Below are 14530 nucleotides of genomic sequence, written 5' to 3' on the forward strand. Positions count from 1 at the left end.
AATTAGAAAACAAGTTCAAAATGTCTTACCCATTAATAATTACCTTGAATTTAACATTTATAATTACTCTGTCCTACCTTGTGAATGGACCAAAAAAAAAAAAAAAAAGAACCAACTCTGTTTTGCAAAAAAAAAAAAACCTCACTTCTGAAAGTAAAGGGATAGAATAATATATCCCATGCAAATGATATCCAAAAGAAGACAGGAGTTGCCATACTTATTTCAGTAAGAAGTGGAGTACTGTAGATTGAACCCAGGGGCACTTAACATTGAGCCACATCCCCAGCCCTTTTTATTTTTTATTTTGAGACAGGGTCTTACTAAGTTGCTTAGGGCCTCACTAAATTGCTGAAGCTGGCCTTGAACTTGTGATCTTCCTGCCTCAGCCTCCTGAGTTGCTGGAATTACAGGTATGCGCCACTGTGCCTGGATTCCATACTTATTCCAGATGAAATAGACTTTAAGTTAAAAGGGTTTGAAAAATGAAAAAAATGTACCTAATCAGTCATTCATACATATATATGAATGATTGATTAGAAAGACAAAAATATTTTGTACATTCTTAAGCTATAGGTTTATTGGAAAAAATTAGATTGACATCAAGGATAGGAAAATTAAAAGTTCTTCCTCTTATCTTTAATCATCCTAAGACCCCACATAGTACCACATGAGCTGGTTTAAAAGCATATAAATGATTTCTGTTTTTATAATTCCTAACATAAGATTTGAGGATAATTCAGAAGCTTTAGAACTGTAATGGCTGTATTAGTGACTTTATCCACAAAATGGTTCAATTTTTCAGTGTTTATGCAGAATAAAAGTTAAGTTATAACTTTTTAAAGACAATGTGTATGAGCATGTGCTTTCTATAAGAAAATAATGTACTGTTAAAAAAATAATTTGAGAATCATAAGTTAAATTACCTTATATTAAAGGCATCTTAGTCCATTCCTCATGTATAACAAAATACCTTAGAATGAGTAATTTATTAAAACACAACAAAACAAAAAAATCTTACTGCTCATAGTTCTGGAGGCTAGGAAATCACAGGATCAAGACACTGGCAGATTTATTGTCTGGTGAGCGTACTTTGCTTCATAGATGGTGCCTTCTTGCTGTGTCCTAACATGGCTAAAGGGACAAACAAGCTCCTTCAGGCCCATTTTTCAGGGACACTAAATCCCATTCATGAAGATGAACACTCATAACCTAATTACATCTCAGGGGCACCACCTATTAATATCATCACCATGGGAACAGATTTCAACATACGAATTTTGGGAAGACATATGCATAATGCAAACCATAGCAGAAGCTACCTCTCAATAACATTTACTATGAACCAGGCATTATTCTAGACACAAAGGTAAAATAATTATCTTAAGATCTCTTAGCTACTGAGTAGCAGACTGATTTGAACCTTGGTAGAATGGATCCAGAGTTGATGCTCTTAATCAGTACACTGTCAAATAATGAAGTTTAACTCACCTCTTCATTACAACACTTTGAGAAATTGGCAAAGGGTTGCTTAACAAGGTGAATTTGTCATATTCCTTGACAAAAGCTAAAACTTTTAAGTGTACTGGAGGGCAAAATTTCTGGCAAGGAAAATAACTTGAACAACAAAAATAAGATAATGGACCACTGAGCCTTAGAGCAAAATATAACATGTTAGTACTGTAATACTGAATAAACAAACGTAATATAAGAATAGCCTTATTTAATGGCTGAAGTTGGCTCCCTCTATAGTCTAAGGTAATACATAGGAGGTCACAGTGTTTCCTTTTATGTAGTTCATGTATTCAGCTGTCTTTCATCCTCAGTCACAGACCTCTCCCGTTGTCTGATTTGGGCTGGCCTTTGCCCACACTCTAATTTAACATTTGCAGTCCTCTGTTTATCTGATATTTCTGTGTTGTCCACATGTAGAGTTTGTTAGTGATATTAAATAGCAAAAGTTCCTCCCCCCATCATGAATATTTCAATCCATGCTCCTATATCTCATTTTGAAGATAAATAGACCAGTTTGGTTGGAAGAATGGTTTTTGTAGTATAGTTTCTGGGAAGAAAAGATTACAAGAGTGAAGTAGAGGCTAGATTGGAAATCCTTGAATACCAGGCTAAAGAGTTTTGTGTAGTGTTTTGACAGTGATGTGAGATTGCAGGAGGGATGTTTTTGTTTTTGTTTTCTCCCAAGGAGGTGGGATGCTGTTTAAAATCAGTGCTTCAGGAAAATCAATCTCAACCATTGTGAATATTTTGTAAAAGAATCTAGAGATTGAAGATTAGAAGACCAATTAGACACTTAGTACACTGATTAAGATGTGAGGTGTTGAGTTTTAAGAGGATTAGTAGAGTGTCTCGATTAGACTAAAAAGGGATGGATGCAAAAGACATTTCAAAGGCTACTAGTGATTGTAAGGAAAAAAGGGAAAGAAAAGGAGGCTAGCTATATATTTGATGACTACATGCATCATAGATTCATGAATATTCATGGAAAGGTCTCAAAGCAAGAAGTTAATTTAGGGGGAAGATAAATTCATGGTGAAGAAAAAAATCTTCCAGTTGAGTTAAACACTAGTACTCTTCAAGAGACATGATAACTAGAGACGCAGCTTCTGGAAGAAATGCGCTGAGAAGTAATTGCTGAAACTGAAAATGGATATGCTAATTAATGATATATGGAGTAAGACAAAATGATTAAGACCAAATCTTGGTATACAGCCTCATTTAGGGAATACCTACAGGAAATCACCAAAATTGGCAAAGAGAAGGTGGTCCTGAGAACTGAAAGAGAACCAAGAAAGAACAAGGTTCTCAAAATAAAGTGGCAAGAAAGTTTCAAGGAGTGATCAGTACTATTAAATGCATCTCAGAGTATGAAGAGAATAAAAAAAAGAAAAAGAAGACTTGTTCTTATATATTACATCCTATTGTTTGTAAAATAGATACTTTTAATAATATTGTTTTTTAGTGTCTTCTAAAGTCTTCTGAGTATAGAAGGTTTTATATGCTTACATAGAGAACTTGGAAAATTCAAAAGGGTCTAGGAAAAAATTAAAATTTTTCCATAATCCCACTACTAAGAGAGATCTGCTGTCAATATTTTATTACTTGTGTTTCCAGTATTGTTTCAATTTATATATACAGGTATAGATTATTTTTTCCATACGTGAAAGTCTCCCTTTTTCCACTTACTTTGTAGTATACGTTTTATACTACAGAGCCATAGTACAGAAACCACATGATATTGTCACCAAACCAGACATGTAGACTAATGGTATAGAATAGAAGACACAGAAACAAACCCACATAAATAGTTAAATCACACTAGACAAAGGCACCAAAAACATACCTTGGAGAAAAGATAGCCTCTTCAACAGATGGTGCTGGGAAAACTGGAAATTCATATATAGAAAATAAAATTAAACCCTTATTTGTCACCCTGCGTGAAACTCAACTCAAAGTGGATCAAAGATTTAGGCACCAGAATAGAGACCCTGCATCTAATAGAAGAAAAAGTAAGCCCAAATCTACCATGTTGGCTTAGGAACTGACTTCATTAACAAGAATCCTAAAGCGCAAGAAGTAAAATCAAGAATCAATAAATGGATGGATTCAAACTAAAAAAGCTTCTTCTCAGCAAAGGAAACAATAATGTGAAGAGAGAGCCTACAGAATGTGAGAAAATCTTTACCAAATGCACCTCAGAGCATTAATCTCCAGGATATATAAGGAACTCAAAAAAATCTTAAAACTGGGGTTGGGGATTTGGCTCAAGTGGTAGCGCGCTCACCTGGCATGCATGAGACACTGGGTTTGATCCTCAGCACCACATTAAAAAAAGTAAAATAAAGGTATAAAAAAAAAAAGACAAATAACCCAATCAATAAATGGGCAAAGGAGCTGAACAGGCACTTCACAGGAGAAGAAATACAGTCGATCAACAAATATATGAAAAAATGTTCATCTCTAGCAATCAGAGAAATACAAATCAAAACTTAGCTGGGCTTGGTGGCGCATGCCTGTAATCCCCAGGAGCTTGGAAGGCTGAGCAAGGAGGATCGAGGGTTCAAAGTCAGCCTTGGCAACAGCAAGGTACTAAGTAACTCAGTGAAACCCTGTCTCTAAATAAAATATAAAATAGGACTGGGGATGTGGCTCAGTGGTCAAGCACCCATGAGTTCAATCCCCAATACCCCCCCAATAAAAAAGAATACAAGCAACAATAAATGATGATGAGGATATCGGGGAAGGTACACTACTGGTGGGACTGCAAATTGGTGTGACCATTATAGAAAGGAGTATGGAGATTCCTCAGGAAACTTTGACCCAGCTATCCCACTCCTTGGTTTATACCCAAAGGACTTAAAAATCAGCATACTATAGTTATGCAGCCACATCAATGTTTATAGCAGCTCAACTCACAATAGCTAAACTATGGAATCAACCGAGGTGCCCTTCAATAGATGCGTGGATAAAGAAAATGTGGTATATATATTCAATGTGGTATAGAATATTACTCAACTTTAAAGAAGAATGAAATTATGGCATTTGCCAGTAAATGGATGGAGCGATAGAGGTAGAGAATATCATGCTAAGCAAAATAAGCCAGTCTCAAAAAAAAAAAAAAACTGAGTATTTTCTCTGATATGCAGATGCTAATTCACACTAAATGGCGCAGTTAGGGACGAATAGAGGTACTCTGGATTAGACAGGGGACTGAAGAGAGGGGAGGGATGGGGAGGTATGAAGAATAGTAGAATGAATCTGACATTATTACTCTGTGTGCATATATGATTACACAACTGGTGTGATTCTACATCATGTACAACCAGAAGAATGAGAAATTGTACTCCATTTATGTATGATGTGTCAAAATGCATTCTGCTATCAGTGTCCATGTTGTTTCCAATAAGTAGTAATTCAGTTTTCTTTTTAAAATTTTTGAACTGCCTGAAGAATTTGAAAAACTTTTTTTTTTTAGTGCTTGTAAAACCTAAGAACATTATGTTAAATGAAATAAACCCAACACAGAGAAACAAGTACCACATGTTCTCACTTGTGTAGAAGTTAAAAAAAAAAAAAAAAGTCATGTTGAATGTGTAGTAGGCTGGGAAGACTGGGAAGATAAAGAGAGGCTAGATTTGATTAGTGCACACTGTATGCATGGGTTGAAATATCACAGCAAACACCATTGATGTGCATAATTATTACACATTAATCAAAAAATAAAATATTTTTTAAAATAAACTACTCAAAAGCATATCTACTCTCAGTGTTAAGGCTGCTTATTTCAGAGCTAAGAACAAACAGAATGTTTAATAACAGAAAATTCTGAAGGTATGGTAAAAACACCTTTCATTCTTATTTCATATTTGATCTATTTAATCAGTAATATTTTGATAGATTTTAAAAGTTGGACATCAGAATGAAGCAAGTTTAGAGTTTGACATTTGACATTAATGCTTTTAGACATTTAAGAAAGTCATCTTTATTAACGGGAAAATAATCTAGATAATAAAATTACAGGGAGACAAAATGTATACCAAGTAATGGACATGCTTTATTAATTTATTAAGGGCACTGTTAACAGCTTTTTTAAAATGATAAGAGTCATATATACTCAATTCTATGTTGATAGACATTTTGGCACAGTTTTTCACTATTATAAACAATCTTTTAATGAATGTTGGTATACAGATATTCCTCTGTATTTCCTTAAAACAAAAATCTTAAAAATTTAAACAGTAGTAGTATTCAAGTGACTAAAAAACTTTCAAAGTTTTTTTTCAAATGGATGTATTTTTAATTTTACTATATTTCATTGCTATCTGCTACTCGCAAAGTTCACAAAGAAGCACATTTACAAAGATTTTAGTTCACTGTATGTCTAGATTTGTTTCTGTAATTTCCAGGTACATATATAGATAGTATAATTTTTCAGTTTACTCACTTTTCCGAATGTTTTGTAGCCATGTTGAATGTGAAATGATCCAGAATAATGGGGATTGTCAATGTGAAGAATTCTGAACATTGAAACATGCGCTCTTTAATTGTGATTAGATATAACTTCAAAATTGTATCCTGGGACTTTTGTACCTTAAACATCATATGGGGTTTATAAGAAAGGACTTGGAAACCACAAGGTTTCCACAAAGACATATATAAAGAATTATACTGTTTTTTTTTTTTTTATTTGCTTCTGTGGTGCTGGAGATTGAACCCAGGGCCTCATGTATGCTAAGGACATACTCTATCACTGAACTACACCTTTAGCCCCTATGTACTTGTTTTTCACCCAAGAGACTTAGAAGAAAATTTCCTAAAGGAACCATGACATAGGTTACCATGTCATTTTTATTACATTTGGTCTACAGAATATGGATAATGAATTTGCTTCAGTGAGAACAGTATAATGGATGCTTGCTTGTTCAGTGACCTTCAGTTTGGCATTTATTATTTAATGCTCTCAGATGGCATAGTTTGAAAGATTATGCTGCAGAATGAGGTAACTCCATTCTTCATTCAAGTTGTCATTTCACCTTTTTCATCATTTGTGTTCTCTCCTTTCTAGTTGCCAGATACATACTATATGAAAGTAAAGTACAGAAAGGCATTGAAGTGAAGTAGAAAGAAAGAGAAAAAAATTAGCTTTTCTATCCTAGAAAGAAAAGTATTATTATATTACAGCTGTATGTAGATGTTTATTTCTATCACTGTATATTTGATAATATTTTTCTTATCTGAATTTCATTGTTGGATTTAAGTTGTTTTGTCATATTTTTAAATACATATTTGCTAATTTGTTATTCTGTTCTCATAGTTTTCAGCATATGATCTCATCCCATCTCCAAAATTAAAGCCCTCCCAAGGAATGCCAGTCAATGATGATTTATGTTTTAGCAGAAAAAGAGTATCAAGAAACTTGTTTCAGAATAGTCGAGATTTTAACTCAGATTCCCTTCCTGTGTGTGCTGCTGGTAAGTAAAAGTTGCAGGTGATGAACATATTCAAGTTTAAGACTTCTTTAAAATCCATAGTCCATTTGAGGAGTCAAAGAACTTATAATTTAATAGGAAATTCAGATTCAATAAATATTTATTAAAAATCTGATAAAAATGTTCATTTTGAAATTATTGTTTTGGGCTGGGGATATAGCTCATATGGCATAGTGCTTGCCTCATATGCACAAGGCCATGGAAGAAAGAAAGAAAGAAATTATTGTTCATGAGACCATGAAAGGTTTGTTACTGAATTCTGTTAAAAGTAACAAAGTAAGACAATATTCACTTAATGAAACATTCACATTTATTGAGTTCTTCTATGTGAGGGACTTTCTAAATACCAGGGATAGAGCAGTCAACAGGAGAGGAGAAACTTTCAACCTAATAAAGTTGTCATTTCTAAATGGAAGATTTGGTAGATTAGATGATGATATATGCTGGATAAAAATAAAACAGAGGGCTGGAATTGAAATTCAGTGGTAGAGCGCTTGCCTTGTGTGTGTGAGGAACTGGGTTTAATCCTCAACACCACATAAAGATAAATAAAGATATTGTGTCCGTCTACAACCCCCCAAAAATTTAAAAAATAAAATAAATTAAATAAAACAGAGAAGTGGAATATGGACTACTGTTTTAAGTAATACAGTGAAAGATAGCCATATTCAGATGAGAATATTTGGGGCAAGCTAATAGATACCAAGAGAGAAAAATAAATAATTTCAGGAAGAGAGAACAGTCAGTGCAGAGTAACTGCATAAGAACATACATGGGACATGCATGAGAAAGATAAAAGAGGCTAGTTATGCCTGGAATGAAATGAGTAAGAGGAAGAGAAGTAAAAAATTAAAGAAATAATAAAGGTCCTTAAATATAAGAACCACTGAGCTATTGAATGAACTTTAACTTTTACTCTGAATGAGAGATATTTTAAAGAAAGAAGTGACATCAGTTGCTTTTTTGTTTTCCAAGCTCATTTTGGATTTCATATTTGAAATAAATGTAATGAGAACACAGGCAAAAATGGAGAACTGATTAAGATTCCCTTGTCATGATCCTGGTTAGAGTTGATGGAAACTTTTACCAGAACAAAAATAGCAATGAACATAGTGAAAGGTGATTAGATTCTGATTATATGTCAGAGGTAAAGTTGACATGATTTGCTGGTAGATTGGATATTGAGTGTGAGGAAGAAGAGTCAAAATGCTTTAAGAATGTTCTACTAGAGCAACTGGAAATATGTTTAATTGCCTAAGTGTTACAGAAAGTAAATATTGCTATGGTAGTTCAGAGGACATGGTCATTGCCATGGGCTATAAAAGAAGGAAAAGTCATTTATGATTCATGTGGTACAAGCAGTTAGAAGGGAACTATGAGGGACATGAATATTTATATTAGGAATGGACTTGATATTCTGAGAGTTGTATCAAGGCAAGATTCATTTTAGATGATTAAAGATAAATTGGGACACAAGGAACCCTTGAATGCTCAAAAATTTGAACTTATATTTGTAACATTTATATTTATATTGAACTTATATTTGTAAGCCTTAAGGAGCAATAGAGATTTTCTTTTATTATTAAGAAAAAGAAGCTAGAGTGACAAGGTTGTAAGGAATAAAATCAGGAAAATATGATATTTTGATATAAAAGATAAGGAGAATAGAGAAGAATTTCAAAATTTAGTCTTCAGATAAAAATGAGACATTAGAGTAATCACACTGCTATGATTTTTTCCTGTGTATGTTAATAAGCTTGTATTCTTTTTTCTTTCTTTTTTTCTTTTTAATGTTTTGTAGTTATAGATGGACAGAATGCTTTATTTTGTTATGTGGTGCTAAGGGGTGAACCCAGTGCCTCACATGTGCTAGGCAAGCACTCTGCCACTGAGCCACAACCCCAGCCCTTATTCTTTTTTCTATGAAACAAACAAACAAAAAAATGGAAATGTGATGACAAAAATGATACTAGTGGGAAGGTAAAACGGTTTAGAAGGTAAAAATATTTATTCAATATCCAAGTTCTATCAGTTTTGGAAATTTTGGACAAAGTTTGGACATGGTATTATTTCTTCTAGGACAATTTATGGACCTTAATGCAATACAGTTCCATAGTATTTTCAAGCAGAAATAAAATGTCTGGATGAGCTTAGGATGTGTTATGTTAGGAAAGAAAGTAGAAGAGTTCTGTGGTAGGAACTTTTTGGGGTAGTAAGCATCCTTAAGATACCAGGAAGAAGGGGAGCCAGGTCTGGAGAAACATTCCATGGTGAGAAAAGGGAGAAAGCAGAAAGAAATTGCCTTTGTGTATTTTCTTTAAAATACCTTTCCTTTCCTTGTTCTTTACCAGTTTGTATTCAGTCCTTTTAAACCCCTGCCATTTCTCAGATTTACCCATACCCAAAGCTATCTGACTTTTTTGTTTGCCTGACTTACTGTACTTATATTACTATTTTTTTTCACCAGTATACACCAACATTTGATGTATTCATGGAATAAAGTTTACTTTTACTTTTGTGTTTTTTCCCCACTTTCCTTTAAAAGGTACTACTGGGACTCATCAGATGAATCTTCCTGGGAAATGTGGACAACTTGGATTTTCACAGATATGTGGTAAAACTGGCAGTGTGGATTCTGATTTACAGTTCCTGGGGACAACTAACAGTCATCCAGATAAAGGTATAAGTTCTAGATTTATTTGGAAACAAATGATTTATACATATTTGGAATGATTTCCAACACTAGCTTATGTTACTTTGTGTAATTTTAATCATCACAATAAAAATGTATGTTATATTTTAATAACATTTTTTAATAATACTTATCTATAATGTTAGCATTTATAATCTTGTTATAAATGTGACTGATTAAAATTAAAAGCTTAGATTGGGCACGGTGGTACATGCCTGTAATCCCAGCAGCTCGGAAGGCTGATATAGGAGGATCATGAGTTCAAAGCCAACCTCAGCAAAAGCAAGGTGCTAAGCAACTCAGTGAGACCCTGTCTCTAAATAATAAAATACAAAATAGGGCTGGGAATGTGGCTTAATGGTCAAATGCCTTTGAGTTCAACCCCCAGTACCCAAAAATAAAAAATAAAAATAAATAAAAAGCTTAGAAACTTATAATGGAAATGAGCAAGTATCTGAAAATAACACTATTTATTAAATAATACTGTATGAAGACAATTTTTCCACAACAGCTTTAAAATTTAAGGTTATTAGAAATGATTATGTGTACTGTTTGGAACTCTAACTTCCTAACAAGCTATTATTTCAACAAAGAAACAAGATACAGAAGAAAAGGAAGGGTTTGAGACTGGTTGTGTCAGCCACATGAATTTTGAGATTTAATATATTTCAAAGTTTCTTGCTAATTAATACCTTTAACAATTATTCTGTAGAGGTAGGATCAAATTAAATATTTCTAGAAATTTTTTTTTCTTTTTTGGGGTGATTGGGAATCTATTATGACCTACACATATGTTGAGTAAGGTCTCTACCATTTACCTGTTACCCTCAATCCTCAATCCCCATACCCCAGTACTAGGAATTTTACCCAAGGGTACTCTACCATTGAGCCGTTTTTACTTTATAGCTTTGAGATTGGGTCTTGCTAAGTTGCCCAAGTTGGCCTTGAACTTGCTGTCCTCCTGCATCAGCCTCCCAAGTAGCTGGAATTAAAGGCATGCACCACTGTGCCCAGCTGAAAATGTCTTAATTTTTTTTGGGGGGTGAGCGATATCAAGGATTGAATTTGGGACAACAAACCACTGAGCCACATCCCCAGCCCTATTGTTTGTATTTTTATTTAGAGACAGGGTCTTACGGAGTTGCTTAGCACCTCACCATTGCTGAAGCTGGCTTTGAACTCATAATCCTCTTGGGTCAGCCTCCCCAGCCACTGGGAATTACAGGCGTGCACCACCATGCCAACTGAAATATTTTAATTTTTATTGAAACATAGCAATATGTTTCTGTATTTGTTATGGAAAAGAAATGATCATTTGAAATCAATAAAGAAGATTTAGTTAATAAAGGACTTACATTTTAGCTATGTTTCTCACCACCTACCCAAAAGAGCTATATGACTTCTTAAATTTTTTCTTTGTGGTGTTAATTCACAAAAAAATAGTTTAGTTCATCTTTTTTAATGATATGAGTATTTTCTAAATCTGACTATGAAATATTTCTGAGTCTCCTGATTAGTAGAAGCCAAGAAGATTCACTGTGTTGCTTATCTGTTCCTGTTTAGGCCATCCCTGAATGATACATTACCTCTGAAAATACCTCCACTCTTAGTGTATTTTCAGATCTGTGTAATGGCTCTGGTTCTCTGTAACCTCTCAGAATATATGTTAGAGCAGGAAGTATAAAGGGATATCCTGTTCTTCTAAGTGTAATAGAATTTAACTTAATAGTTGGCTATATATTAAAAATTCTCTCAGGACTGCGTCATCTCAACTTATGTTCCTCATAGGATCTCTGAAGGACTTGGGGAATGGATGTCAAATCATATACATGTTCTCATCCCAGTTTTAAATGTTGTAGTGCTCCCAATATTGGTGTATGTTGCATGGTATTGAATCTATTTATATACATAAAAAATATCTGAGCCCGTAATCCCAGTGGCTCAGGAGGCTGAGATAGGAGGATCATGAGTTCAAAGCCAGTTTCAGCAACAGCGAGTTACTAAGCAACTCAGTGAGACCCTGCCTCTAACTAAAATACAAAATAGGGCTAGGGATGTGACTCAGTGGCCTATCCCCAGTACCCCCCGTCGCCCCCCCCCCCCCGCAAAAAAAAAAAAAGATCTGATGTTTGATTTCTTTGTGAGAAATATTTTTAAATCTTCTAAAATGTATAATAAAACACTGCTTCAAAAGCATCAGAACCTATTAATAAAGCGCTGTAATTGAAATCAGGAAACTGAAATTTTTTATTTTATATGTTAATCTGTAACTACCTAAGTCTGCATTTCCACCCAAATAAGATTTGGTGATGGAAGGAGAAATCTTAACCATGTCACATGTGAATTAGAAGTTGAATGATATATCTTGATATAGGTCTTCAAAATTATTTGTTTCATTTACAGTATATAGTATAAAGCTATGTCTCTGTCATGTAAAATCATTTTTAAAACATTAAAGGAAAATTTAAGGGAACCCATAAAAGATTACAAATAGAAGTTTGGTTTAGTTGAAGAACAAAAAGAAAATACTAATAAAAGGGAAGAAAAAGTAATAAAGAACATAACATAAAAGAGGGGCTGGAGATATAGCTTAGTCAGTATAGTGCTTGCCTTGCATGTACAAGGTCCTGGGTTCAATCCCTAGCACCCCCGCTCCCCCCCCACACACACACACACAAAAGATGGTAGAGGTCTGGGGCTATAGCTCAGTGGTAAAGCACTTGCCTAACATGTGTGAGGCACTAAGTTCGATTCTTAGCACCAAGTTTAAATCAATAAATGATAAAAGATGGTAGAATTAAAACCAAACATATTAATAATTCTGTAAATATAAATAGATAGGATTAATTATTTTAATTATGGAGATTCGATTATTTGTTTATTTATTTGTTTGTTGTGGTGCTATAGATTGAACCCAGGGGTATTTTACCACTGAGATACATCCCTAATCCTTTTATTTTTTATTTGGAAACAGGGTCTTGCTAAGTTGCCCAGGCTAACCTCAAATTTGTGATTCTTCTGCTTCACCCTCCCAAATTGCTGGGATTACAGGTGTGCACCACCACGCACAGCCAGATTTTTACCTTTTATTGAAATGCCATTTTTAAGAGCCACATCTAAAATACATCAGAATAGACTGGGGAAATGTAAAGCATGGAAAAGATATTCAAAGAAAAGCAGGTGTAAATTTGTTGTTGATAGGGAGACCATGCACACTAAACCTAAAACCATTTTTAGCACTAGAATATCCTTTTAATGAGAAAAAGAACAATTCCCTAAGAAGATGAAACTTTTCTGTGTGTGTGTATGTGATATATACATATGTATATGTGTATATGTATATATAATTTGACAAGAAGAAAATTAATATGCAAAGGTTAGACAGTTTTTTAAAATTTTTAGTTATAGGTGGACACAATGTCTTTATTTTACTTTATGTGGTGTTGAGGATCGAACCCAGTGCCTCACAAATGCTAGGCAAATGCTCTACCCCTGAGCCACAACCCCAGCAGCAAAGGTTAGACAATTTTAATAGCATAAGGAAATTTGATATTAGAAGATACAAAATAGTTGAACACAATTAAATTAAGTTAGATCTTTACCTCACACCGTATAAAAATACAAATACCAGATGGGTTGAAAATCTTAATGAAAAAAGAAAAAAAAAACTTTAAACTCTGAGATGTGTATGTATAAATAACATGTTTTCTATTTCTTTGTTACAGTATATGCTAGCCTAAATTTTGGCAGTAAGACCCTGCAAACATTTGGTAGTCAAACAGAGCGTACTTCATCATACTCTGGTCCAAATCCGAGTCCAGGAGCCTTCATCCTTCCATCCTATCCTCTCTCATCACCTCGAACTAGTCCAAAGCATACATCTCCTCTTACTGTATCTCCAAAGAAGTCTCAAGATAATCCTGTTAATTTCTCAAATTCCTGGCCTCTGAAAAGCTTTGAAGGATTATCAAAACCAAGTCCACAGAAAATATTCCTCAGCCAAAAACCATCTGACCCTACAAGTAGAAATGATGGTAAAATCTGTACTTTGTTTAAATTTATTTATGTATTTAAGTTAGTACTTGATATAAGGTTGTTAGATCTTTAAAAGCCGATAAATTGTTTTCTCTAAATTAGTCAATATGTAGAAAAATATTTACTAGTGTACTTAAGAAAGATCAAATATATATAATATAAAATTCAGTTAGAATGATCATATCTTTTCTTATTCTCACTTAAAAAAATTTTTTCAAAACCAAGCTATTAATAACAAATAACGTATATTGCCTCAAAGCCTACTAATAAATTTTAGCATTACAAATATAAAATATCATGCATATTATTCACTGTAATTAATGTCATTCATTTTTCAACATTTATTGAATGCTTATAAAATATACTAAAATTATTTTGAATAGTGGTTTTCTTTTAATTGTTAGAAACCAAAACTTTTTTTAGTAATATCCCATTCCAAATTCTTGAAATTAGCATATCAATTCATTCAAGACAAATCTAATCTCAAAAAGTTCTACATGCGGGACTTGGATTCTGGCTCAGAGAGAGCATTTGCCTGGCATGTGTGAGGTTCTGGGTTCGATCCTCAGCACCACATATAAATAAATAAAGTGAAAAAATCCACTGGCAACTAAAAAATATTAAAAAAAAAAAAAAAAGTTCTACATGCTTTTCTATCTCAAGCCACTGAGGTAAGATGATCTACCTTTAACCCCGTAACACTAATGTTCTAGTTTATAACCATAGTCAGTTTATCGCATATTCAGTCAATTGTATCACTTTTTCTTAACACTCAACCTTCATAGCCTTCTATTAATTTCTT

The 14530-nt window shown here is 33.7% G+C and overlaps 1 protein-coding gene across 2 annotated transcripts in view; it reads left to right on the forward strand.

Moving 5' to 3' along the window:
- The window catches only part of Togaram1 (TOG array regulator of axonemal microtubules 1), a 94345-nt gene that overhangs the window by 34371 nt on the left and 45444 nt on the right, over positions 1-14530 (forward strand). For both annotated transcript variants that reach the window (XM_026412659.2, XM_026412660.2), the window contains exons 2-4: positions 6827-6983; positions 9547-9681; positions 13419-13727. In XM_026412659.2, coding sequence (XP_026268444.2) covers positions 6827-6983; positions 9547-9681; positions 13419-13727 — 601 coding nt within the window. The remainder of the gene's footprint in view (positions 1-6826; positions 6984-9546; positions 9682-13418; positions 13728-14530) is intronic.

The sequence above is a fragment of the Urocitellus parryii genome, chromosome 6 (genome assembly GCF_045843805.1).
Source record: "Urocitellus parryii isolate mUroPar1 chromosome 6, mUroPar1.hap1, whole genome shotgun sequence".
Taxonomy (NCBI): Eukaryota; Metazoa; Chordata; class Mammalia; order Rodentia; family Sciuridae; genus Urocitellus; species Urocitellus parryii.